Raw genomic sequence first — 25,834 nt, 5'->3', positions numbered from 1 at the left:
AGCCCCACATAGCTTCCCAACGGCTATGTTCAAGGAGTTACAGGACCAACAGAGACATCTAGCTACCCTCAAAGCCAAATCTTCAAAACCGAAGCAATCCCATACATCTTACCCTGTCTCTTCACAACCTGTTTTTCAACCTACTCCTATTTCCCTGCAAAAACCCATGGTTCAACCTACTTTCCAACCTTTACCTGACCAGCAGACGAGATCCTCTAGTTTTGTTCCCTGGGTTCCTCCCAGATCAAACGCTGATACCCCTGATTCAGCGTGTCCCATTATCCCTTTCCCGGAAAATACTAATACTCTTAGTACTTTCCTCACTCAGCTGACCCTGACTCAACCTAGATCTATACCTGTCAAGGTTCGAGAACTCGCCGAGATCTCGCCGAGTTTCTCGGTTTTTCAAAATCTCGAGTCGAGATCACATACGCATTCTAAAAGTGCATTTTCTCGGGGAGATCTCGGCGAGATCTCACCGAGATCTCCGAGTTTCTCGGTTTGACATAGGAAAATGCCCATCTAGGTCCTTTACATGAGTGCCAGATCTCGAGATCTTGCTGGAAATTCTTGGTATATAGACACCTATCTATGCCCGGAACCAAGACATACACTTATTTATGCGTAATATCATTTAAGTAAATGCTTTTGTATTTCATTTACTTAAGATATTATTCATAAATAAGAAAATACCCCCCATTTGAATCCAATAAAAATAGTTAAAAAATCAAATTCCAAAAGGAAAAAAAGTCAACCCCCCAGTTCAAGAACAAAAACTAGATTTTCAGTGGTAGGTGCAATTTTCAACTTTCTAATGCTGGGGTTTTTCTCAAATCTAAAAATTCCATAAATCTTATTATGGTAAAACATTGCTAAAAACCAAAAGTGCGGTAAAATATTCATTTGTTTTGATGTCCAAAAAATTATTTCCATTCAGAGCGATTTTGACATCGCGTACACCGAATTAAGTTTGACCGATGCATAACTCTTTCAATATAAATCAGATTTTAGCAATCTTGGACTTGTTGGAAAGCTTTCAAAACAAAGCTTTCCAACAAGTCCAAGATTGCTAAAATCGATTTATATTGAAAGAGTTATGTTCCGGTCAAACTTAATTCGTGTGCATGCAATCTTGTCAAAATCCATTCGTTAGAAAGTTTGAAAATTGCACCTACCGCTGAAAATCCAGTTTTTGTTCTTGAACTGGAGGGTTGACTTTTTTTTCTTTTGGAATTTGATTTTTTAACTATTTTTATTGGATTCAAATAGGGGGGTATTTGCTTATTTATGAATAATATCTTAAGTAAATGCAATATCAGCCATAAATAAGTGTGTTTGTCCTGTGTTTGTCCTGGTTTCTAGCATAAGTAAGTGTCTGTCCTGCTTTCCTACTAACTGAAACTCTTATTTGGACTTAGTTTTTGCAAAATCTGATAGTGCCATTGTGTTTAAATGGCCTAAAATAGGCTGAATACCAAGTTTCAGACCCAAACTAGGTCTAAAACCCACCGAGATGAGGCTTCGAGTCGAGAAAAAAAAAAGTGCAACAACTCGGCGAGATCTCGACTCGACTCGGTTTTTCAAGGGTCCGAGTTGGCACCGAGACCCGAGTTCTCGAACCTTGATACCTGTTTTGTCCATGTCCAAAGTTGCCTCTGTTACCTCCTTCTCGGACTCCGACTCTTACAGTCCCCAGAGTCCTTTACCTGCATACCAAACCCATCCCCCGGCGCCAGATGCCTCCCAGGCTCCAACTGAACCTATTGTCCATAGCAGCGACAGTGAGGTTGATACTGCCCCACAGCAGCAGCGACAACCCAGAGCAGCCCCTGCACCTCCTCATATTCCCCCTCAGGCATCTAATCCCAGTCCTTTTACCAACCAGGACCCTAAACAGCTATTCACTTTTGATGGCCTCCCATTTCATAAATGGCCTGAGCGGATTTCGGAGTTTCATGCCTGGCTTACTGCAGAAATGTTAGTTGCTGGAGCCACTGACGGCACTGTCATTACTAAGTTTTTGGCCCGTACCCATGGAACCCTCAGAGAATGGTTCATGGCCCTTGGTGGTTATCGGCAACTCCAGTGGACTCAGATTCCGATTGATGTCTTCATCGCACAATTGTACAATGAGATGATTGGACCCATTGAGAACAACAGAATCAAGGCCCGAGAGGAGTACTTCCAGATGAAGTGTTGCTCCTTTCAGAAGGCTGATCTTGCTAAGCACTATACACGGATGTTAGACCGATTTTACATCCTTGGTGGATTGGATGACCCAAATATGAAACAAGTGTTCCTCAATTCTTTCCCAGAACTTTTGGGAAAAGAGGCCGTAAAATCCTTGCAACATTTTGGCCTCCGAATTGATCAAGCTCCTATCGGTCGTCTCTACCAAGAGATCCTTGGTGCTCTGCAGAAGTTATGTGATCAGCAATTATTCTTCAAGCAATGGGAAAAGACCACTCATAAGCTCACAGATGCTTGTGACACATCCCATCTTAAGATCAAGTGCAAAGACAAAGACTGTTCTTGTCCCTCTAAGAAGAAATCCCACTTCTCCAAGATCAGTTCCCGTCCAGAGAAGAATCACAAGAAAAATGGTAATCACAGATTTCATCGGTTCAACCGTAAGCATCCACATAGGTCTCAGCAGCAGCCCTATAAGTTCTTCAAACGAAAGAAATTTCGGCAGAAGACCTCTACTAAATGCTATGCGTGTGGAAAAATCGGCCATTTTGCTCGCAATTACCTTGACAAGGCCAAGCAAGCTAAATTGATGCATATGCTCGCCCCCTTTTCCATCACTGATGATCCAGATGCAGATGTTGAATCCCTTTACTCTGTTGATGATGATTTCTCCCCGGACTTACTGTTTGTCCTTGAAAATTGGGACGAAGAAGACTTGGATACCTCTTCACCCGAATCTGAGTCCGATGGATTTGACCCCATCTACCCGATGGCCTCTCCTTTGTCCTCTCCTAACCCTCCTAAGTCACCAGCTTTTGCTATCACCAAGACCCCACTTCCTCAAGCTCATCTCTCCATCTCTCCTACCACATGGGACCGCCCTATCAGAATCATTGGCTACTTTGACACAGGTTGCTCCACAACCATATTAGCTCCCCATGTCCTTCCTTCTGACTGTTGGAAAGCTCACAAGCAATTCTTCACTGCCGCCGATGGTCAAACCTTCTCGATCAACCACATCTCCAAGAACCCTGTCCGTTTCCAATTATTCCCCTCTCTTACCTTGTGTCATACAGTTCTAGGATCCTCTCTTCCCGGTCGTGATGCCCTTATTGGTTTTGACATCCTTTGCCAGTTACCCCACCTCAGATGGAGTATACATGGCCTCAGCTACAAAAAGCAATTCATCCCTTGGACAACTGTTCCTAATTTGCTACTAATCACTCCTATTGCAGATATTAAAGACCAATTGCTCCTCCGTTGCAGTGCTGAAAATCATGCAGACTTTCTCACCAAGTGTGATCATCACCTCTGGCAGAACCCGAAGTTCTTCATCCGTCTCCCTTTCAAGAAGAATGAGGATGCAAATCCCACTAAAGCCAGCCACTCTGGCATGAAGCCTGAACACCTTACCAGTGCACGCCAAGAAGTTGCCCTCTTGGAAGCTCAAGGCCTCATAGAGAAGACATCTTCCCCTTGGGCTTGTGAAGCCTTCTATGTGAACAAAAGAGCTGAACAGAAGCGTGGAAAACTCAGACTTGTAATCAACTATTAGCCCCTCAATGCATTTTTGGCTGATGACAAATTCCCATTACCTACTAGGCCTGCCCTTCTACTCCAACTTTCCAAGGCGAAGATATTCAGCAAGTTTGATCTCAAAGCAGGATTTTGGCAGCTAGGAATTCATCCAGACGACAGGTCCAAAACCGGATTCTGCATTCCCGGTGGACACTTCCAGTGGACAGTTCTCCCCTTTGGTCTCAAAGTGGCTCCTTCCCTTTTTCAACAAGCTATGCTACAGGTCTATGCTCCCATACAAGAACATGCTTTGATCTATATAGACGACATACTCCTCTTCTCCGATACAGAGGAAGATCATGCTCTTCTACTACAGCAGTTCTTGGACATCACCATAGCCCATGGTATAATGCTCTCACCTATAAAGATGGAAGTTGCAGTCGACACTATTGACTTTCTCAGTGTTACTATATCCAAAGGACAATTCTAGCTCCAGCCACATATTGGTCGCTCCCTCCTCGAATAGTAAGGACCGCACCAGCACACCTGGAAAACGCGCTTAACAGGGGAAGGTATAGGATCACTTATTAGCACAGAGTGCTATCCTCGCTGAGCGATGTGGGACTTTAGGCTCTCGTTACGCACGAGACAGTACCATCACACCCCCGGGTACTGTTTCGTGCGTAACGAGAGCCTAAAGTCCCACATCGCCAATGAGGATAGCACTCGTGCTAATAAGTGATCCTATACCTTCCCCGTTGCTGCCTTCCGTGTGGCCGCGCGGTCCTTACTTGGTATCGAGCCGCGCCGTTGGGGGTGTGATGGTACTGTCTCGTGTGTAACGAGCCTAAAGTCCCACATCGCTCAGCGAGGATAACACTCTGTGCTAATAAGTGATCCTATACCTTCCCCTGTTAAGCGCGTTTTCCAGGTGTGCTGGCGCGGTCCTTACTTTACAATGTGTAGAATTGGCACTATTACATATGGTATACAATAGGGTTCGACGTTTCTTGCCAATTTAGGGTGCAAATCCAGAACACTGCTTTGTGTGACTTTTCTTGCAATATGAAGGCTTACATATGTTTATATAGGCTAAAACAAGTTTTTTCTGAAGTATCGGAGCTTAATATGGCTGTTTGCCCACCAAAATGGCCAACCGAAATAGTTTGCCAAAAAATACACTGTTTTGGCAAAATTTTGGTATTTCGCTCATTTCGGTCAGACTGAAATGGCCTACCGAAACGAGTTTTCACACTATGATTTGGAGGACTTCTGCCGATCAGTAGATTCTTTTGGAACTTGAGGCACTTGGGAGTGTTGGCGAGCATAAGCAGTATCTGTCCAATTTCTTAGTTACTCTCGGTCATTGGTAGAGGTTTTGCATTCTCTACAGAAATCGGAATACATGAGGAATAGAAAAGAGTTGCTTGGGTATGTCTTGGTGTGAGGTTGTTGGGTCAAGCCAAAGCTTTAAAGATTGGCATCATAGTTTGGATTGTTTTTGGGCGATACCAATCCAGATCGGTCGTCCAAGACCACTGGATCAGATGATGCAGACAAGATGTCAAAATAATAATGGAATCAGGAGTGCCTGATTGGGCTTAAGAGTCCAGATTTTGGGCTATGTATAAGTTCTATAGGCCTTGAGACACTTGTTTATAGGTTATTTATTGTATTGGGACTTAATTTAAAGCCCATTAAGTGGGGTGTATTTAGTACACGAGATAAGTCATTAAAGTTAGGTGTTTTAGTTAGATTAGGATACTTATTAGCTAGATAGAGTGCTGTTTTGAGTCTATTAAGTCAATTCAGTATAAGAGAACTAGAAATCCTTTTATGAGTCTGTCTTTATGAAAATTAAAAGGTTATATATATGTAAACAACCCCCCATCAGTTGGTCATGTTTTGAGTAATATAATGTTGAAATTTTGAAGTGCTGCTGTGCTACTGTTCGTACGGGACTGGAGTGTTCCAGATCTGCTCAACTGATATCCTTGTGTTCTTTCTACAACCAGGTGATATCTCTCTATTTCTGTTCATCATACTCTTCTTATTCTTCATTTCTTTCTTCCTTATTCTCTTGTTTCTTCTCTCCTCTCTTTTACTCTGCACTTCAGACTCCAAATTCTGCTTGGTTATTTCTTCTGTTCACAAGTGAAATTCTGAATTCTGTTTGAATCAGCTTTAATGAGTTTTTGATTTTTTATTCTCTGAGGTTCTGCTATTGCTTCTCAATAATGATATTGGTGTTCTAGTTTTGCTAATAGTTTCCCTAGTAGCACTAGGACTTCTCCATAACTCCTTGATCTGTTATCAGAATTCCACCAACTTTTGGAGGACAGTTTTGTTACTAGAGTAGACTTCTTGACCAGATTTCTAGCTTGTTCTGATATCTCAGTCCTGAGTTATAATTTTTCTCCAATTTATGTTAGTTTCCCTTGGAGCACTAGGACTTCTCCGTAACACCTTGATCTGTTATCAGAATTCCACCAAGTTTTGGAGGATGGTTTTGTTACTAGAATTGATTTCTTGACCCGATTTCTAGCTTGTTCTGATATCTCAGTCCTGAGTTATAATTTTCTCCTATTTCTGGTTTATATTCTTTGTTTCTGCGATCCTCTGTACTAGTCTCTTCCTGGTTTTTTTTTTCTGGTTCAGGATTCACCTTCATTACATTCCCATCCGAGATCGGATCTTTTTGGAATGATACCAATCCAGATTCAGCAATCCAGGCGATCCGATACCGGTCTTCGAAACCTTAGGTCAAGCATGTAGAGTAAAAATTGGAAAGTGTAAAGGAGTATTTTGGAGCATGCAAATTAAGTCTAACGGGATCACTTGGCGTACTAAATTGGATTATTGATGTGGCCCCTAGTACATTTGGTCGGTCAACTTGGTTATTGCTATGGCAATGGCTGGGTTTGGATATTGATACGACTTCACTGAGGACAATGGCTGGGTTTGGATATTGATATGACTTCACTGAGGAACTAATCCAATGATTTCTGGATCTAGCAAGCCTAGGATTATGAGGCATTGTGATTAAGAAGAGGCTTTTTTTGCATTCATAAAGTTACATTTTCAGAGAAATCATCAACGGGGGCCATGTAATTTCTGAAAGGAATCACTGAAACATGCAGCCATGCATCAGTTCTGTTGGCATTATCCATGAGCTATTATTTGCTTGACTGCTTATATGCTGATAGTAGCAATGGGACTCAAGGTTCTTACCTGTTTGATAAGTTCTCTTTGGACTTTAGCTGTTAATGTGTTCACAATGTTCTCTGAGGGTGGCAAATATTTGGGTGTTCTTCAAAGTTCATATGGCTCAAGGCTTATGACCATGTTTGTTAGATGTTTCTGGACTTTGTAGTGTCAAGAATGCATTTCATTGTCTGCTGGAGGTAATGGATGAAGATCTGCTGTTTTACTGACTCTTTTCAATTATGATATATGGGTTTCTGACCGACTATTTGTCCTGGTAGGAGGGTTTATACTACAGAGATCTTTGTCTCCTCCCCTATTCAATGTCTGTGTCTAAGTGTGGAACCACTAGTTGAACTTTTCTTGAGTGCTGAAGATCTTGGGATGGATTTTTTCTCTGTTTCTTTTTTTATTTTTTATCTTTTTTGGTGGGGGGGGGGACTGAGAACTGAGAAGGGGTTTCATGATCCGAATCCTAATTTGTCAGTGTCACATCTGCAATTTTGTAGACAATACCCTGGTGTTTTATAAAGCTAATGTACTAAACTCCAGAAACTAAGAAATCTAGGATCAATCTATTGTTGGATATATGTTATTAATGGAAGGGGTTTTAGGATTTTTACATCAAAGGGGTTCTTATTATTGAGAATTGTTCTTGATTGAATTATAAATAAAATTGTTTTAATGTTGGTCAACTTTTGTTAAAATCCTAAAGCCTAGGTGGAGCCATCTGTCCTTATCCCTCTTTTCTTGACCAGCTTCTTTCTTCTTTTTCCTTAGTTGTTCTCATAGACCTCTGTAATCCCCCTTTAGTAGTTTCTCTCTTCTACTGTCAGGATTAACTGTACATTATTCTTTTTCTTCTTTTGGAACTTCTGTTTTGAGCAATCCCTATTTCTTGTTTCCAATCAATGAGTCATGTTTGCTCGATCAAAATAGCCATGGTAAAGTAGTCAGATCTAGGATTCTCTCGTGTGTTAGGTTTCTTTTTGTGACTAAGCATATCTGCAAAATTGTTTTGGTAAAAGCACTCCCCTTATTGTACGTCAGGTTCTTACCTTTTCTATCATTGAAGATTTGTTTGATTTAATGAGTGTCATGATTTGTCCTAAAGTTGCTTTTGCTGTCCCCTCTTGTACAATAGGATTTGTCTCATTCATGATGCGCAGATCTGAAAGAATGGACAAGTTTAAGAGCACCTTAATCATATATATGGTTGTTTGTGTGTTTACTTTGAGCTTATTGCCACAGATTTACTCGGAGATTGTTAAGGTGTGGAAAAGATCGTCTAAGTTGGAGCTAGAGGATATTTATAAGATGCAATTTTTGTTGGCAACTGTCTATGAATCTGCTCGTCTTCTACCAGGGCCTTTGCTTCAACGGTGTTCTCTGAAGCATGGTACTAAATTGCTTATCTATTAATAAAGCATTACTTTTCAGTATGATGGATTGCAATTTTTATGTCATTGAGTTGCAGTTTCTTACTCTCTTTTTTCCTCTATTATTATGCTGTTGTCCATGGGAATTCCCTTTTAAATGAAAATTTAAGGACTTGGCATCCCATATATTTGGTGCTACTTCCACATTCTGTTTGTACCATGACTGGTATGCTGGTTCTTAACCCCCTCTCCCCTCCCCCGCCCCCCACCCAAAAAAAAAAAAAAAAAAAAAGAAGAAAAAGAAAAGGGTATGATTGAATTCCCAGTTACCTATTTACCAATATTCCCTTTGGCCCATTACCCACAAAGATTGGATCTTAAAACCAAGCAATAATTTGTGGATTGAATAATTTAATAAGAAACTGTAGATTTATTAGGAAATTGTGTAATGAAATTAACTAATATTTTTTTATATCCCTTTTATTTTATCTGATTACGTAATATGTGATGAATGTTAATGCAGATAGTTTCAGGTCTAAAAGTGAGAAACCACGGTCTAGGATAGTTAGTGTAGGAAAAAGACTGTGGCTTGGCGTTTAGAGGCAAAAATTTGATGTTCATGGCGGGGTTGTGGAGAAAACAGTAAGGGTTTGAACTTTGAACTGTTTGCAGGTTGGGGTGTGGGAATAAAATCTGGTTGGCAGACGGAATAGGTGTATGTAGGAGAAAGGTGCTTCTAGCAATAGTAGAAAATAAATGAAGAAGAAGAAGAATTAACCAATCACAAACAAGTTTCTGGGCAATCACAACTAGAAATGGAAGTGACAGGAAGAATGTTGCTGAGCAATCGGACTCAGGCTTCTGGGCAATGATATGTGGTATTCATCTATCACTTGGCTGCTCAAGTAGAACCTAAACATGAGAAACAAATATACCAACCTTTGTGTACATAGCTCCATTCCAAACATAAATTGTGAAATTTAACATCGAAATTTTGGTGCCTTGGAAAGCAATGAAAATACAAGAATAAAAGCCTAATATATGGTTGGTCATATGATTGAGATGGGCAATGAAATTTTCCATTTGATCAATCCAAAAGGTACCCTCTCTATCTCTAATCGTTTAATTTAGCATATCAAACCTCTATATGCCTCAAATTAAGCTACTATTATACTAAATCTAACAAGATCAATCTTATCGAATATTATCCTTTCATATGCTAAAATTATATGAGAAAAAAATAAATAAAAAGAATTCTGGACTTTGTCTTCATTACAATGTGATGCTCCATTGTCACTTGGCGGATGGACAAAGGTGGATACATATGATAGGGAAGTCAGGAGTGACTGTGTACCAATTTCACTAGTCAAGTTTCTAAAAGAAGCACAGGAAGTGGTTAAAAAATGGGTTTAAATTTTTGTGAAATTATAAAATATTATTCAAGTGTAATGGAATCTAGTTGCATTTTTGAAATTTAGTAATTTGAACTAACGTTCAAGGCATTTCCTCTACGAGTTTTAAGCTAATTCTCAACCAATGGGATTGGTGTGGGGTCTTCAATAATATGGACCCATCCATGTTTATAATGTGGCAAATTGTGATGCAAGAGAATACTCATAGAACCCTTGTGACACTTAACTCCCTCTAATTTTTTTTTTTATGATGCTTAAATTATAATTCTTTTATTTTTTTATGCTAAAATATATGAAATGTAAGGTTACCAGGGCCCCATAGACATAAAAATTGAAAAACTTAAGGGTGGAGGGCATGTAGCCCCCTTTACCACACATCCATTTAAAGCACAACCCTTAATGAGGTTTTTGAAAGTTTGGGTCTGCTCTTGGACCTTTGGAAAATTTTCTTCATTAAAGCTTTAGTATTTATTATAGATATAAAATTTTTTATATTTGGTTTTAAGTTTTTCACGACTTTGAGAATTTGTTTCACTATTGAAGTGAATGCAGAAAATATTTGTTTGAAATATCTATCTGTATTGCTTTTTGTCTAGTTGATTTGTTTGATGGGTCCCATCTACTGGTGGATCTAGTCCTCTTAAATGTTTGCGAGTTAAGATTTCTTTTTTGTAATGTAACTCAGTGCATGTTGTGGTGGACTGGTGGTATGTCCCATAGTTTTCATGGTGTCTAGGCGATCCAACTTCCAAGGCACTGGCGGAGGCCTGGAAGCAAGGCAAAATCAACAAGGTCACCAAAATGTCCGAGGCAACCAAGGCGCCTGGATACCTAGGGGTTGCCTTTACAACTATTACTATGTCCCACCTTAAAGTCCGATATCTTATCCGTCATGCTCATTTGATTTTCTTGTGGTGATCCTTTGGTGGTGTTGCAAATTCTTTCTCCTTAGTAAATTCACCAATTCATATCTGCCCCCTCCCCACCTTGAAGAGGGAAAAAAAAGAAAGATCATAATCATCATATTAAGGTGGATGCGAGGTTAGCCAACTACATTGGAGATAGAATTGGCAAAAATTGTACTATGCAAGGTTACCTAGTATATCTCTAGAGCATAGTTGTCGAGGTGTCTAGGCGACCCAAGGCGTTAGAGAGGGTAAAAAATCAAGGCGACCAATGCGCCCAAGGCGCCTGGACACTGACGCCTTGACAACTATGCTCTAGAGTTACTTGCATAATTTTGTTACTTTGTTATTGGTGGCCGTTAATTGTCGGTGTTTCCCTTCTGAGGCTCTGGTCTACTTTCTGTTATGTTCTTTTAGTCAGCTATAGAGCTAAAATGGGCAGTTAGGGTTTAGGTTTGGGTATGAAATCTGGAACTGAAGTTGACCAATGGAAATGAACTTGTAGAATGAGATAAGACAGAAACAAGGAAATTGAATTGACAGAAATAGGGCTCGGTTGGGAGAAAAATATCTTTTTATCTGGGGCGTGGATTGGGTTGAAATTCAGCTGAGTGGCAGTCTTAGATGGGTAGGAACTTATTGTGATGCGATCCCCCTCTTTGTTTTTTCATTTATGCTACAATCGCTGAATTCCTCTATATCGAAAAGGTGTCTCTTCCTATTTAATTTCTCGCCTATCTTCTTTCATCTCTATCGGAGGGATATTATTGGTCCAATCAGAAATAATTCTATTATTGATCTATCTTCAATTCAATATAGATAGATATATACTATATAAAATATCCAAGCCTTTCTTCGTCCCATTTTTCTGAGCTGTTTGGAATATTTGAAAGATCAAAGGGCGTACCCAGTGCAAGAGGCTCCCACCACTGCAGGGTCTGGGGAGGTGTCATAGTGTACGCAGCCTTACCCCCACTTCGCTGAGAGGCTGTTTCTGACTTGAACCCACGACCATTAGGTCACAATGGAGCAACCTTACTGTTGCGTCGAGGCCTGCCCTCTTTGGAATGCTCAAACGATCAATTATATTTTTTCTACATTTCTGAATAAAATCGAAGGAGCCTCATTATGATTTGGATTGCATCCTTATCCTTAATTTTGATTACTTATCTTATATTCTTATCCGTTCCTTAGGGTTGATCTGCTGTTGCTATAAATATGTGATTGCTATAAATCTGTGATTTCTCCTGTTTCCATTTTTTTGTTAGAACTCAGATTTCCCTACTTTGTTTTGTTTGGATCCATGCTGTCCATATTACTTAAATACTCTTTAACTGTCACCTGCTGATACGTGCTTGAAACTATTGCAAAGGGGGAGGGCAGAGGGATAGCTCAGTTTCATGGTGACTGGGCTATTCTTCTGCCCTCCCCCCACTCAGTTTCAAGCATATATTCTAATTTCTATAATTTTTATAATATAAATTACTCTATATAATAAATAAATTTAAAATTAGAAAAAAAATCTGTTATGGCTTACGGCCCTAACTAGGGAAGGGCAAAAGATGGATTTGAAGTTAGGGTTGGAGCTAGGGTTTAATGGCTGGGTTTATGAGGAACAGGTGAACAAGGATGAAGGGTGAGGTTAGAGGGAAAACAGAGTTGAATGTCTGAAGATATGGCCCGTTGCAATTTGCCGGAAAGTGGTACAAAAACAGGGTATCCACAGGGTGTGACTGATTGATGGGGTTCTGAGTGACTGATTCTCAGGAACTAAGATTGAGTAGCAGTGTTTTAACCAGCAGCAATTGTGGAGACCAAAATCCCCCTGAATAACCAGGGGAATATACCCTCAGACTTGAAGAGTATCCACTCAAATCCGCACTGTGAATCCACAGAGATTCGCAGCTAATCAGTATTTTTATTGATGAAACTATGCATTACAACAGGCATTTGATCTCTATTTATAGAGCAGTGATCAGCCCAGTTGCTTGAGTCCCAACCATAAAACTTTCCAAAACTGACTAATGAAGCGAAAGTTAGAAACTTAGAATTTATTCTAATAGATCTGCGATCGAACTTGTAGAACCTTATAATAGAAATAGAGACAACTACAAATCCAAAAATAGGAAATCTAGGTTGCCTTTACCGGAACTCTTCTAGAAGATTGCTAGCTGCTGGAAAGAGGCTAAGACAGGGGTTGAAATTTGGGATTTCCCCTTCCTCTTCCTACTGGCTGCATAATTTTTTCAACAAAATTCAATGTTCTTTAAAATGTCACATCTCCAAATATTCAAATAAGTTAACTAATTAGATAACAACTCTTCCTTTCTTTGCTCATGTTAATGTGTGGTTTCAAACTACAGTATAAAGGGAGTCAGTCTATAAAAGCCAACTGCCAGTAATTTTACAAATGAGCGGTGCTGATGGCTTATTCCAATTCATCCTAGGGAAGGATAAAATGAACTTCCTAGTGACACTTAAATTTTTAAAGATAGGATTTAGTGATGTACATGCTGTGTCTAGATCTGAACAAGACCCCTCTCATTTTTTTTCTTCCAAATAGTATTATCTTGAACATTTTATCAATGTTTTTTGTCTAATCTAATAACTCTAGTTGGTTATTGCCATAGTTTGTTTAATATTTATTTTTGTGATAACTGTGAATTTCTTTTTCTTTTGGCTCGGGATGGGGGAAATCGGCAGTGGATGGGTCAGTATGTAATTTTACCTTATTTTTGTGCCTTGTATGGTTATTGATTCTCTGATTGCTATTCTGAAGACTTGAATCTTCAAGAAGGCATTACTGTACCAGCTGGAGCAATTATGGTGGTCCCCGTACAGTTGGTGCAGATGGATGGATCCCATTGGGGGAGTGATGCAAACCAGTTCAATCCATATCGGTTCTTATCAAAGGCTGAACAGGGATCTGATTCAGTGCCTCTTTCTCCTCTTTCTCCATTTGCAGGTCGACCCTTGTTTTATCACCAATGTTGTCTGTTCTACTCGTCATAAATGTAGCTTTTAATGTGTTAATACACTTGAATTTTGTTCAACTTCAGGTTTTCATGGTTATCCTTCCTGTCCATATTACTTAAATACTCTTCAACTGTCACCTGCTTATACATGCTTGAAACTATTGCTTATTCAGTTATTCTGTGGTTGATTGCTTAAAGGGCACATGTAAACCTATTTCCTTACCTGTCTATTAATGATTACCAAATGATCACTGAAGATACTTCTTGTCCATATTACTTATATACTCTTCACTCACCTGGCTTGTTGTAGGAACTTTTATTTAAAGTACCTTTATGATCACTGAAAAATTGCCTTTTCATTGTTCAATATGGTTGGCAAATAGTTGTCTCAGTTGTGTTTTTTACTAATTTCTGTTTACTAAACTACCTATTTCCTTACCTGTCTATTAATGATTATCAAATGATCACTGAAGATACTTCTTGTCCATATTACTTAAATACTCTTCACTCACCTGGCTTCTTGTTGGAACTTTTATTTAAAGTACCTTTATGATCACTGAAAAATTGCCTTTTCATTGTTCAATATGGTTGGAAAATAGTTGTCTCAGTTGTGTTTTTTACTAATTTTTGTTTACTCCCTATAATGGGGAATAAGGAAGCCCCATCATGTCCTCGCACCATTTTGAGGGTTTGTCTGGTCTTTGCATCAATCTTAAAAAATCCCACTTATTCTTAGCTGGGGTTTCTGATGCTGATAAGGCTACCTTCCTTTAGATGACGGGTTTCTCTCTTGGCTGCCTTCCAGTCAAATATATGGGGCTTCTTTGATTCCAGCTAGGTTAACTGCTCATCACTGCACTCTAATGCTTGATCCTATCTGTAAAAGGTTTCAATTGTGGGAAGGTAAACTCCTGTCATATGCAGGGCGGCTTGAGTTGATCCGACCAATTCTCCAATCCTCCTACATATATTGGAGTGGTGTCTTCGGGTTGCCGCAATCTATACTATCAAGGCAATGGAATCTCTAATGTGTGCATTTCTTTGGAAAGGAGCTGAAACATTCAGTTTTCTCCATCCTATTAGCTTGGTTGCTTCTTGTCTCCCTATGGAAGAGAGAGGTTTTGGTTTATGAAGGATCAAAGAGGCTAATACTGCAGGCATTCTCAAATTTATATGGAAAATTCTGTCTAAGGACAATATGAGTCAACAAGCTTGTTTTGTCTTCAAAATGACTCACTTTGGATAGTTTCCCCTTCCTCTGATTCTTCCTGGGTCTGGCATAAGATTCTGCAGTTCAGGCCTATTGCTCTTGGGGCTATCTCTTCTAAGATTGTTGATGGGGTCTTTATGTCTCTCTGGCTATATAATAATTGGCATCCTATGGGAGTTCTTTTTTCAGTTGTGGGTGGTAGAGCCATCTACTCCTCGGGTGTCTGCAAGCAAACCTTGATGGTAACTATCATTTCCATGGTAACTGGGCTATCCCTCTCCCTCCCCCCTTGCATTATTGGCTATCTAGAATGCCTTGCCCCCCCTCCCCTTGGGGTCGAGATCTTCGGGTGATACAGTTGTTTGGATCCCTTATTCTTTTGGCCTCTTTAGCTCCTTCTCATCTTGGGACTACTTTGAGAGTTCGTGGCCCTATTGCTCCTTGCTGTAAGATTGTGTGGTTTAAAGGTCACATCCCCCGCCATAGTTTCACTGTATGGAGAGCCTTTTCTAATTGTCTTCCGACACATCTTTTATCTTCGTCTGTTGCTTGTCTCCCCTTCTTGTGCCTTATGTTGGAATGGTGTGGAAGATGTCGACCACCTATTCTCTTGCCCTTTCGCCTCCACTGTTTGGCAGAGGGTTTTGAGCTATTGTTGGCCATGTAACAGGAGAATTTTCGGCCCCTTGCAAGGGAGTGGATTTGGGTGGATATGAATTTTGCCGGGAAATGTTTCTGTTATGTTATCGGCAAGCTCGCCTTTGGTGCTACTTTATCTCATATTTTGATGGAGCACAATCTTCACAGATGGACCTTCAACTCTTGTTCCTTTGACAAGATTTGGAAAGCCATCTACTTTGATGTTGGCTCTAAGCTCCATATGTTCTCCCATCTTAATGTTTCTGACTCCCCAAGGAACATGCTTATTATCGTCTCTTGGGGTTTGTCCTTGTCCTTGCTGCAGCCCTCCGTCTCTCTCTCTTGATGGTTGGGCGTGGCTTCGTCTTTTTTTTTTTTTCTTCTCTCTTCTCTTGTATTTCTTCTTCTCCTCTTTGCGGGGTATTTGGTAATGAATTTTTGTTCACCCAAAAATAAAAGGGAATTCCTCGCATCTTTTTCTATTTGTGCAGTTGTTATCATTATTACTATAATGACCTAGATTGAGTGTTTTTGAATTGAAGAATTTGTAGGTTGTTAATTTGAGAACCTAGCATTGATTTTATTTGAGGGTAGAAAAGTATCCTATTAAATTTGAGTAGAAACACATTTTTAAAGGGTAACATATTGATCAAAATCAGATATGTACTCTTTTTTTAAATATAATAAAGCATAGGAGGCAGCTGAGAACAAAGATGAAATACAAGACTGAATAGATCAAATTGATTGGCCTAAATCAGCTAGTTTGGATAATTTTAGACAGTAGTGGCCATTAGAACTCAGTTCATAGACGGGGAGAGAGTCTGGGGTGTATGCTAAGCCAAATCATGGTCTGATATGTCTTCCATAAGATATGTTTTAATCTTAATTGTATTTTAATTTTAGGCCCAGTTTTATTCATTTTTGAAATTATTGTTTTGCCACTAATTCATAGGAGTTTTTGTTCAAGTTGATTAGTAGGGTTTTAGGCCTTACCGTGGACTATGTAAAGTTGTAGAAAACTGTATATGACATTCTTCATTTTAATATATTAGCCACCGATTTGCTTTTCTACCCTACAATTCTCTAGAGTCTGAGTTTTTGGTTACTATTTTGTTTGATTCAATTCTTTAGATAGTAGTTCTACTTGTTTTTTCTGTTATTCTCGCATAGTGACTACATCAATGATCCCTGCATAAACATTCTTGGTATTTTCTATTCCCAGGTGTTGGAGAGAAACTTAATGCAGCAGATGTGCCATTTGTATTAAATGACCCAAATGCAAATGCAGCATTTCTTCCTTTTGGTTCTGGGACACGAGCCTGTGTTGGACAGAAAATTGCAATACTAGGAATTACGACATTATTCGCATCTTTGCTTAAACAGTATGAGGTTTGTCCTACACACTTGTTTGTTCTTATTCTGTTCATTACCTGAATTGCCTTATTGTCTATGGTGAGCTACAAAACTGTTGTATTTTCACCACAATTGCATCCCATAGTCTCTCTGTGGCAAACATGCATCTGGAGACCATGCATACACGTAGACATATTGTCTAATGGCCAATATAATGTGATCATAGTTGACAAGGTGTGCTAGTGGTTTTCCCCCTTATCCCTTATATCTAGTATAGACACATCATAAACATCATAACTCATAAGTATATTAACAGCCAATTGAAGAAACCAGCAGTTACATAGAAATTACCTTCTATTGTAAAATTGACCGATTGTTCACAACAAACTAGGAGTAAAAACCAGAAGTTAAATATAAATTGAACAAAGAAGATATTTCAATAATTCAGTTCAATTATATTTGATATGTTAGATTGGATCAAAATTGATTCAAGTAGATAATTAGCAATAAACTATAACGGTATAGCCAGATACAACAGTATCGCAGGCGTTATAATCTTGTACACTGCCAAAATAAAAAGGTTAGGAAAACAATTTATATGATACAACAAAAACAAAAGCGCCCGCCCTGCCACCTAGATGGACCAAGGCGTCCAAGGTGATGCCCAGGTGGCGAAGGCGGTCACCTTACCTACATCCAGTAAGGCGAGGCATCGCCTTGACACCCTGAAGGCACCTGGACACCTAGATGACGCCTTGACAACAATGAATGTGATATGGGCTTGACACTGAATCCCAGTTTGTGAATTTTGAAGCTGAAATTGGGTGATATGGATAGTGTATGACTGCTATACAAGTAATAGATTAATATTTGAAGACAATATGATAAGTTTTATGTAAGTACAGAATTGTTAAGTTGTTAATAGATTGTTGACAGCCAAATTTTTATGTAGCATCCTTTCTCTTTTGCTGGTGTCTGTCATGTTGATTTATAGATAAATCATGTGACATAGGACAGCCAATGATAACCCAAATACAAGGACTCATGCTGGCCATCTTTGTTCTGGTTTCCTGTTTATGTGTATTTACACATAAGCCCTTGTAATAAGACAAACATGACACAAACACTCCTTGCAATTCTACTTCTCTTGAGGATTTAGTTTTTAACACTCCCCTCAAGCTATAGCATAAATATCACCCGTGCTCAGTTTGGAACAACCTTGAGGAAAGGTATTCCAAAACAAAGCTTTAGTAACCATATCACCAAGTTGATTAGCAGAATTAACAAGAGTGGAAATCTGTTTCTGCATCACAACATCTGGAACAAAATGACAATCAACCTCTACATGCTTGGTCTACTCGTGGAAAATAGGATTACTAGCAATATAAATAGCAACCTTTTTTTGGGTGAATAAATAATCTATTACCAAAGCCTGAGGGGGCAGGAGGGAAAGAGGGGGGGGGGAATATACAAAGGAGAGAGAGAGAGAGAGAGAGAGAGAGAGAGAGAGAGGGGGAAGAAACAGACCCCAGACCCAACTAGGGGGGTATGGGGTCGTAAAAGAGCACTATCTAAACCCCAGGATACAACAATATGCCTGTTCCTTGGGGAATCCAAAAAAGTCTTATGAGGCAAAAAACTAAGCTTAATGGAGACATCCAAAAAGATGGCTTTCCTAATCAAGTCAAAGGAACGAGAGTTGGAGGTCCATCTCCTAAGGTTCCTCTCCATCCAAATGTGGTAAAGAGCTGCACCAAACACAAGCTTTCCAATAGTGTCGCAGATAGAGCAGCCAGGGTAAGTCATGACCAGCCAGAGCCACTCTCGAGCGAAAGTTAGGGGTCTCATGCTGCAACTTGATTGTCACAGGACATATCAATAGGTTTGTTGACTGGAAATCCAAGCTCCTGAACAAGAGATTTCAGCCATGTTGCAGTATGTGTTATGGCTCTATAGTCTATACTCAGCTTCTGCACTAGACATAGCGATTGTAGTTTGTTTCTTACTCCTCCAAGTGTCCAGATTACCACCAATAAAGGTATAATAAGCAGTTGGAGACCTATCACATTATCTCCAGCCCAGTCAGCATTAAAATAACCAACAATATCCATGTAATTATAACGTTTATAAATAAGACTTTTTTTGGAGCACCTTTGAGATATCTCAAGATACGACACACTGGTTCCAGTGAATTTTCTTAGGACTTTCCATGAATTGATTAATAACACAACTATAAAAGATATGTCAAGTTGAGTGATAGTAAGGTAAATGAGTTTACCAACCAACCTTCTGTATTGGTGTTTGTCCACAAAATCCTTACTTACCACTGGACCCGAGTTTCAGATGAGGATCCATGGGGATGGGGGTATCAAAAAGCTTAGAGCTTAACATAGTGGTCTCAGCAAGAAGGTCTAGCACATATTTTCTTTGAGATAGACGAATACCCTTCCTGCTTCAAACAACTTCAATACCTAGAAAGTACCTAAGAGCTCCCAAATCTTTTGTTTAAAACTGCTGCTTCGAATAATCCTTGATCTGTTCAATGCCTGCTAGATCTTTACCAAAGATGATAATGTCATCAACATAAACAATTAACACAATCACCTTGGAACCATGGTGACGAACAAAAATTGAATGGTCAGAGTAGCACTGTGTAAAATCATTACCAACAACAACCTTGCTGAACTTGTCAAACCAGGCTTTGGGGGATTGCTTAAGACCATAAACAACCTTGTGAAGTTTACACACTTTCTGTGCACTCTCCTCAGCAACATACCCAGGAGGGTTTCTCAATATAAACTTCCTCATTTAAATCACAATTTCAGCATAGAAAAAGACATTTTAATGTCAAACTAATATAAGGGCTAGTCAAGGTTGATGGCCAAAGAAATAAGAGCATGCACAGAGTTAAGAATGACTACAGGAGAAAATGTCTCAAAATAATTAACACTATGTCTGAAATGTAGCCTTTGGCAACTAGGCTTAGCTTTAAGACGCTTAATGGTGTGCACCTAACAACACTTCACAAGTTCCTTACCTGGAGGCAAATCAATAAGATCTCATGTCTGACGACTAAGAAGAGCATCCATCTCGACATCCATAGCCATTTTCCACCCAAAATAAGAAAGAGTCTCTTGAATTCTATTTTGGTTCTTTTCTTCTTTGTGCTTCGATCTACCTCAGGTAACACATAGTAAGAATAGCATACCCCCAAAATGTCTTAGGAACATTCATGTGAAATAATAATGATCTAGCAATTTCTAATGAATGACGAATTTTCCTTTTTGCAATCCCATTCTGTTGAGGGGAATATGAACTTGTTTGATGAATAATACCATGCTCGGAACAAAGTAAAGAAATGTGATTTCGAGTATATTCAAAAGCATTATCAGAATGAAAGACTTTTAAACATATACCAAATTGAGTTGTTATTTCATTATATGATTGTTTAAAGACTGAAAAAAAATCACAAATACAACAAAGTCAAGCGAGAATGATCATCCACAAAAGTAATAAAATAATAACAATCATACCAATATTGAACTCTACAAGAACCCCAAATATCTGAATGAACTGAAGATAATATGGACAGACTCCTAGAAAAACCACGAGGAAAAGAAGAACGATGATATGTGCCTAGTTCATAAGTTTCACATTCAGTATGTGAAACAAACTTGCAACTGGGAACCATTTGCTGAAGCTTGGAGAGAGACAAGTGATCCAACCGAAAATACCATTGAAGAGGGGAAGAACTATTGGAAGCAATAGATGCAAGTATGCAACTATAGAAATGGAAGCCCCATCAATATAGTATAAACCATTTTCATTGCACACTCCAATTATCCTCCTTCCCTGGAGATCCTGAAAAACACAATGAGAGGGTTAAAAGATAACAAAACAGTTTAGTTATTTGGTTTATTGACTAATAGAGAGAAGATTCAATGGTAATTGTGGTACATGAAGTATAGGAAAAAAAGATAGAGAAGAATTGGGAGAGACTACACCATGACATAAACTTGAGTAGGAGAGCCATCAACAAGAATGATTTTAGATGGATGACAAGACTTCTGAAAAAAAGTGAACATATCTGGCTTACCAATCATATGAGAAGATGCACCTGAATCAATAACCCAAGCAAAAAGAGACGAAGAGGCTAGGATCCAGCTTTACATGTATGGGCTATAATAGTAGTGGATGAGGATGTGAAAGATCGAGTCTCAAGTTGCTGGACTCGTTTCAACAGCTTGTGATAATAATCATGAGACATGGTAACTGATTTACTTGAACCAGATGCAGAAACAGGATTAGTATCGGTAGACGTCTCCATTTCAGAATTACCATCATCCATGGATGTATTGGCCCATTGCATCGCCTATTGAGGCTTACTGTACTAAACCAATTCTTGACAACTGTATGATTATTTGTATCACAGTGGATACACTGACAAAATTTGATTCGATTGCTGGCCCCCATGACCACCACCAGTACCACGTCCTCGATCTCCCCCCTGAACCACAACCCCTTCCAAGAAATCCAGAACCATGGCCTTGACCACTACTTCCAGCCACCAAAGCAGTACTTTCCTTTAAAAAAATGTGTGATTCATATTTTGTGAGGGAGGGAGACACAATACGCTGAATGCGATAAAATACCTTCATTCATATAAGAACCTTTTCTCCAGCAAGAATTTGACTTTTTATAGGCTGCAAGTCAAATTTTAAACCAGTTAAAAACTTAATCCATTTGAAATTCATCCCGTTGAATGTTTAGCAGTTCCAAATCAGTAGTGATATGATAAACATTCAGTTCCTCCCACAAGCCTTCGAGTGCACTGTAGTAATCACCCACAGACTTGTCACCTATAAAACTAAAAATCTTCTCATACAAATCATATACTCATGACATGTTTTTGTCATGAAAAAAGCTTTTCTTAATATCATCCCAAACTTCTTTCTCTGTAATATAAAATGTAACATTAGCAGCAATAGAGGATTCCACACTGTTCCATGACCAAACTACTAGTGTATCATTTTCACACATCTAATCATCATAATGTTCAGTATCTATAGGTGGGGGTAATGAACTTAATTACTTCAGTTTCCCTTTGCATTAATGTAAACTTTCACAGCTTGTTCCCATAGTAAGTAATTATAGGCACCACTCAGTTTTATAGCTGTGATTTGAACATTAATGTCATGCATCAATTATGTTACACAGAAGCCCTTATTATAAGACAAACAGGACACGAACACCCCTTGCAGTTCTACTTCTCTTGATGATTTAATTTTGAACTTGTTATATGACAAACAAGACACGAACACCCTTGCTGTTCTACTTCTCTTGAGGATTTTATTCTTGACAAGTGCTATTGAGATTGTTGCACATTAGGCTCATTAGCCACCTAGCAACTGAGGTGCAAGGTGGGACGTGGACTAGATGCAATTTCTTTGAGGTGTATATAACGTATGGACATATGATACACTTAAACATGATATGATCATAACTTTGCATTATTATACCAAATTACTAGCAGTCAGAAACAGGATACAAACAATGGGTCAGAGAATAAAGTTTAGGTTCTATAACATATGGCTAATGTGCAATTCCCAGAGTAGTCTCTATTTACCAACCAGAGCAAACTCCTAGGGATTCAATGGTCAAACAAAGAGATAGAACTATAGAGGCACACAAATACGTCTTAGTGGAGTAGTGCAGAGGTGCAACGGATGCACCTCATGTTCATGCCACAAGGCAATGCCTTAGGCGTGCCTGTTAGTAACAGTAACTTGCAGAAACAATGATTAGAGTATGGAGTTGAGAGAAAAAAGCCTGTTATAAGTGCAACTTGTGAAAACAGTTGAATAGGAGTAGGGATCTATAAAGAAGAAGGCCTGCAATTTGTTATTATTATTATTTTTTGGTGTGATGAAGGCCTGTCAACAACAGTAACTGTCTAAAACAATTGACTAAAAATTGGGCATAGGGAACAGAAAAAAATCGAAGTACAATCACATAGGTTTCATGAGCAATCACACAAATGGAGAAGCATTCTCCAAAGAAATGGGAAAACATTCCATTCATCATTGTGAGTTGAAGTACATTGATTACATATATACTCCTACTAATAAAGACTTAAAACAAAATATCATCGTAGAATTTCTCTAATCAACTTGTTATTCTGTTATTGGTATTGTTGGGAAAGAAAATAACCATTTCAAATGACACCCAAATCATGAAAATTGAAGTATTTTGATCCTCACAATTGGTCTAAAAAGTGAGTAGTAATAGCCCGATAATCGATAGAGGCTTAAAAAATTTAACAAATAAATAATACAGATTATAAAAATTAATAAAATGTGGAAAAGCAGAATAAACCCAAGATAATATTAGCTTATTAGATTCAAATCTATTCCTATTATTAAGCCCAGGAAATGAATAACACCCCTATGCCCAGATTTAGTAGAAAACTGGTAACCCATACAAACTTTTGACTCTCTAGGAGTGTTATGTGGGTCCTGGAAGAAATCATACCTTCTTTGCAGTTTCTTTTTTGAATCAGCATGACTTTTCTTCCCGCTTACAGAGATGCTGATAGTACTTTGTTAACTTCCTTTTTATTTGTGATGATTAAATAATTTATGATGGCAAGTTATATTGAATGATGGGAAGAAAACTATGCTTATTGTAGAAATTTGATACTGCATGTGTAGCTAGTTCACCTACTACTGTAACAAAAAATTCTTCTCTAATTGTTGTATCCACATCCGAATTGCAGATAAAACTTCATCCAGGTTCAGAGAATGATCCAAAGCCAACGATGAAAAACTGTGTTCTTCAGCCTCTTCCAAGTCCTAAGATTATCTTTGTAAGAAGGAATGACTGAAAAGTGAAGACCAAGGACTTGTATGGATACAGAGTTATTACTTGGATTTTGGTTTTTTACTGGTTATAGTGCCAGGATATGGATCGGAGAGGTATTTCCTTCTCTTTCGTTTTAGTGCCCAAAGAGTGAGGATCTCTTATCTCTGTGTTTAATAATTGTGTTTTTCCTTCCTGTTTTTATTGGCTCCTGTGTGGTTTACTATTAGAATTGCAATACTTTTGACACATTTGGGAGCTGTTATTACAGAGGAGCTGTCTTTATGGGTTTTTTCCCCCTTCTTTCTTTTTGGAAGGTATGTTGTTTGTGTTGTATTTTGTATGTTTTTTTCTCCTTTGGGAGTTTATGTAATTTTGTGATTTCATATAAATAATGAAAACACAAGTATTTTACATTAACAAAATACTTTCTGTTGCTTCAATAGTAGAAATTATGTTCCAATTCTATTTCCTAGGTTGAATTTTGTTTACGCGCGGAACGACTGTCCAGGACAAACCCTGAGCTGATTGACCAAAATGGCTTAATGATATCATAAGCCTCTTTTTTTATGTGTGTGTTTGTGTGACTCAGCAACTGTCCAGGACAAACCTTAGCTGAATTGCTGCTTGTATTGGCAAAAAGTAAAGTGCAATGCATATTGGTGTGCACAAGTGACTAGAATTGACACATGACAATCCAAAGAGCATGCTATCGATCCAATGGTAGCTTTTAAATTTGTCGATCTGAATCAGTTTGATTTACGCCATATTTAATTTGTGTGAGATTAACTAGGAGAGACATTTGAGAGTTGTTGAGGTTCACTAGGCTTCATAACTCCATTATCCAACTAATGCAGGTGATTAAGAAATTTTTATAGGCAAGTGATGTGTATTATTAATACATTCACATTACCTAATTTTAGGTTCTAACATAACATTTAAGGATTAATACTTGCTTACTTTTAGGACATTATCTCAACCCCAAAATTTATGTATGAGGACTACATGATTGAGAAGGATGAATGTAAGGTACAAGTCAAGCATGTGATTTATTCATTTCTTGTCATTTATTTTGATTTCTCCTGCAATATTTTTCCAATGGTTGACTTGGTGCATTTAAGTGCTTTAATTTGTAGCTTTCAATGTATGAGAAAGCTAAGTAGTATGTGATTTGAAATTACCAAATTGCCCTATTTCGAGCCTTATAGGTCTTATTTTACACCCAAGTGTTAGAATAATCCAACAGTTTTAGTAGCAATAGGCGGCAAAGTCGCTTTGTTACCTATTCCATTAGGAACTACAGATTTTTTGGTACATCATATTCATGCATTTACGATCAATGTGATAGTATTAATATTACTGAAAGGTTTTCTATTAGCTCATAGCTCTCGTTTGGTTGTAAATCAGGGGTGGTCTTAGACCAGCAACAAGAAAATGTTGGTAGTAGATCACTAACGTGGAACGGTGGTCTACGATCAATAGTGATGTTAAAAAAAAAAAGTTTGAAAATTACCAAATTCCCCCTTCATTTTAAGACAATTTTACGTGAACGTATGCAATCCCACTGAACAAGTGTTTTTAAGATACCCGGATTTATTCTCAATTTTTTTAAATAACAATTGATTCTTTCCAATTCGTTCGACATTAGAGAGATGATGTGGTAATTCTAATTGTTGGATAGAGAGTTTATTGTTCAGTTGCATGTGTGACATTTCGGATCCTAATTCAATCAAATACCCTCTGGGTATGTGTTCCCATGTATATCCATGCATGTTTTCATTAACTTGCACTGGTCTGTATTGGTTGAACTTGTGCCACCTGATCTGATAGATACTCGAAACCGAAAGTATGAACCAATTGAAGTATGCCTTTTTCTAATTTATGAGAAAGAAGACAAGCACTAATAGAAAAGAAAATTAGGTACATAATCAGTCTAAAAGAGATTGTTTCCTACTACATTGAGCCTCTACCACTAATTTATGTGCTATAGGAATATATAATCTATCCTGTTTCTTCAAAATATATGTTACTAAGGCCCTGTTTGTTTGACGAGGAGAATGGGATGAGAATGTTGTGGGAGTGAGTTCCACAGTGTAGTGGGTTAGGAAATAGAGATAGCATAGGGGTGGGATTTCAAGTGTCATGTCAACAGACAACATTTAATGGTGTTGCCTGATCTTTTGTAATTTCT

General features: G+C 38.5%; 1 protein-coding gene across 3 annotated transcripts in view; it reads left to right on the top strand.

Annotated features, from left to right (window-relative positions):
- Positions 1–24,068, top strand: part of LOC122669887 (probable cytochrome P450 313a2) — a 46,293-nt gene extending 22,225 nt beyond the window's left edge. For all 3 annotated transcript variants that reach the window (XM_043866771.1, XM_043866772.1, XM_043866770.1), the window contains 4 exons: positions 8,164–8,311; positions 13,388–13,573; positions 16,655–16,821; positions 23,561–24,068. In XM_043866771.1, the coding sequence (XP_043722706.1) occupies positions 8,164–8,311; positions 13,388–13,573; positions 16,655–16,821; positions 23,561–23,668 (609 nt within the window). In that variant the 3' untranslated portion in view covers positions 23,669–24,068. The remainder of the gene's footprint in view (positions 1–8,163; positions 8,312–13,387; positions 13,574–16,654; positions 16,822–23,560) is intronic.
- The last annotated feature ends 1,766 nt before the right edge of the window (positions 24,069–25,834 follow it).

Source organism: Telopea speciosissima, chromosome 7 (genome assembly GCF_018873765.1).
Source record: "Telopea speciosissima isolate NSW1024214 ecotype Mountain lineage chromosome 7, Tspe_v1, whole genome shotgun sequence".
NCBI lineage: Eukaryota > Viridiplantae > Streptophyta > Magnoliopsida > Proteales > Proteaceae > Telopea > Telopea speciosissima.
The sequence above is the reverse complement of the archived record's forward strand: the minus strand, read 5'-3'. Positions and strand labels throughout refer to the sequence as shown.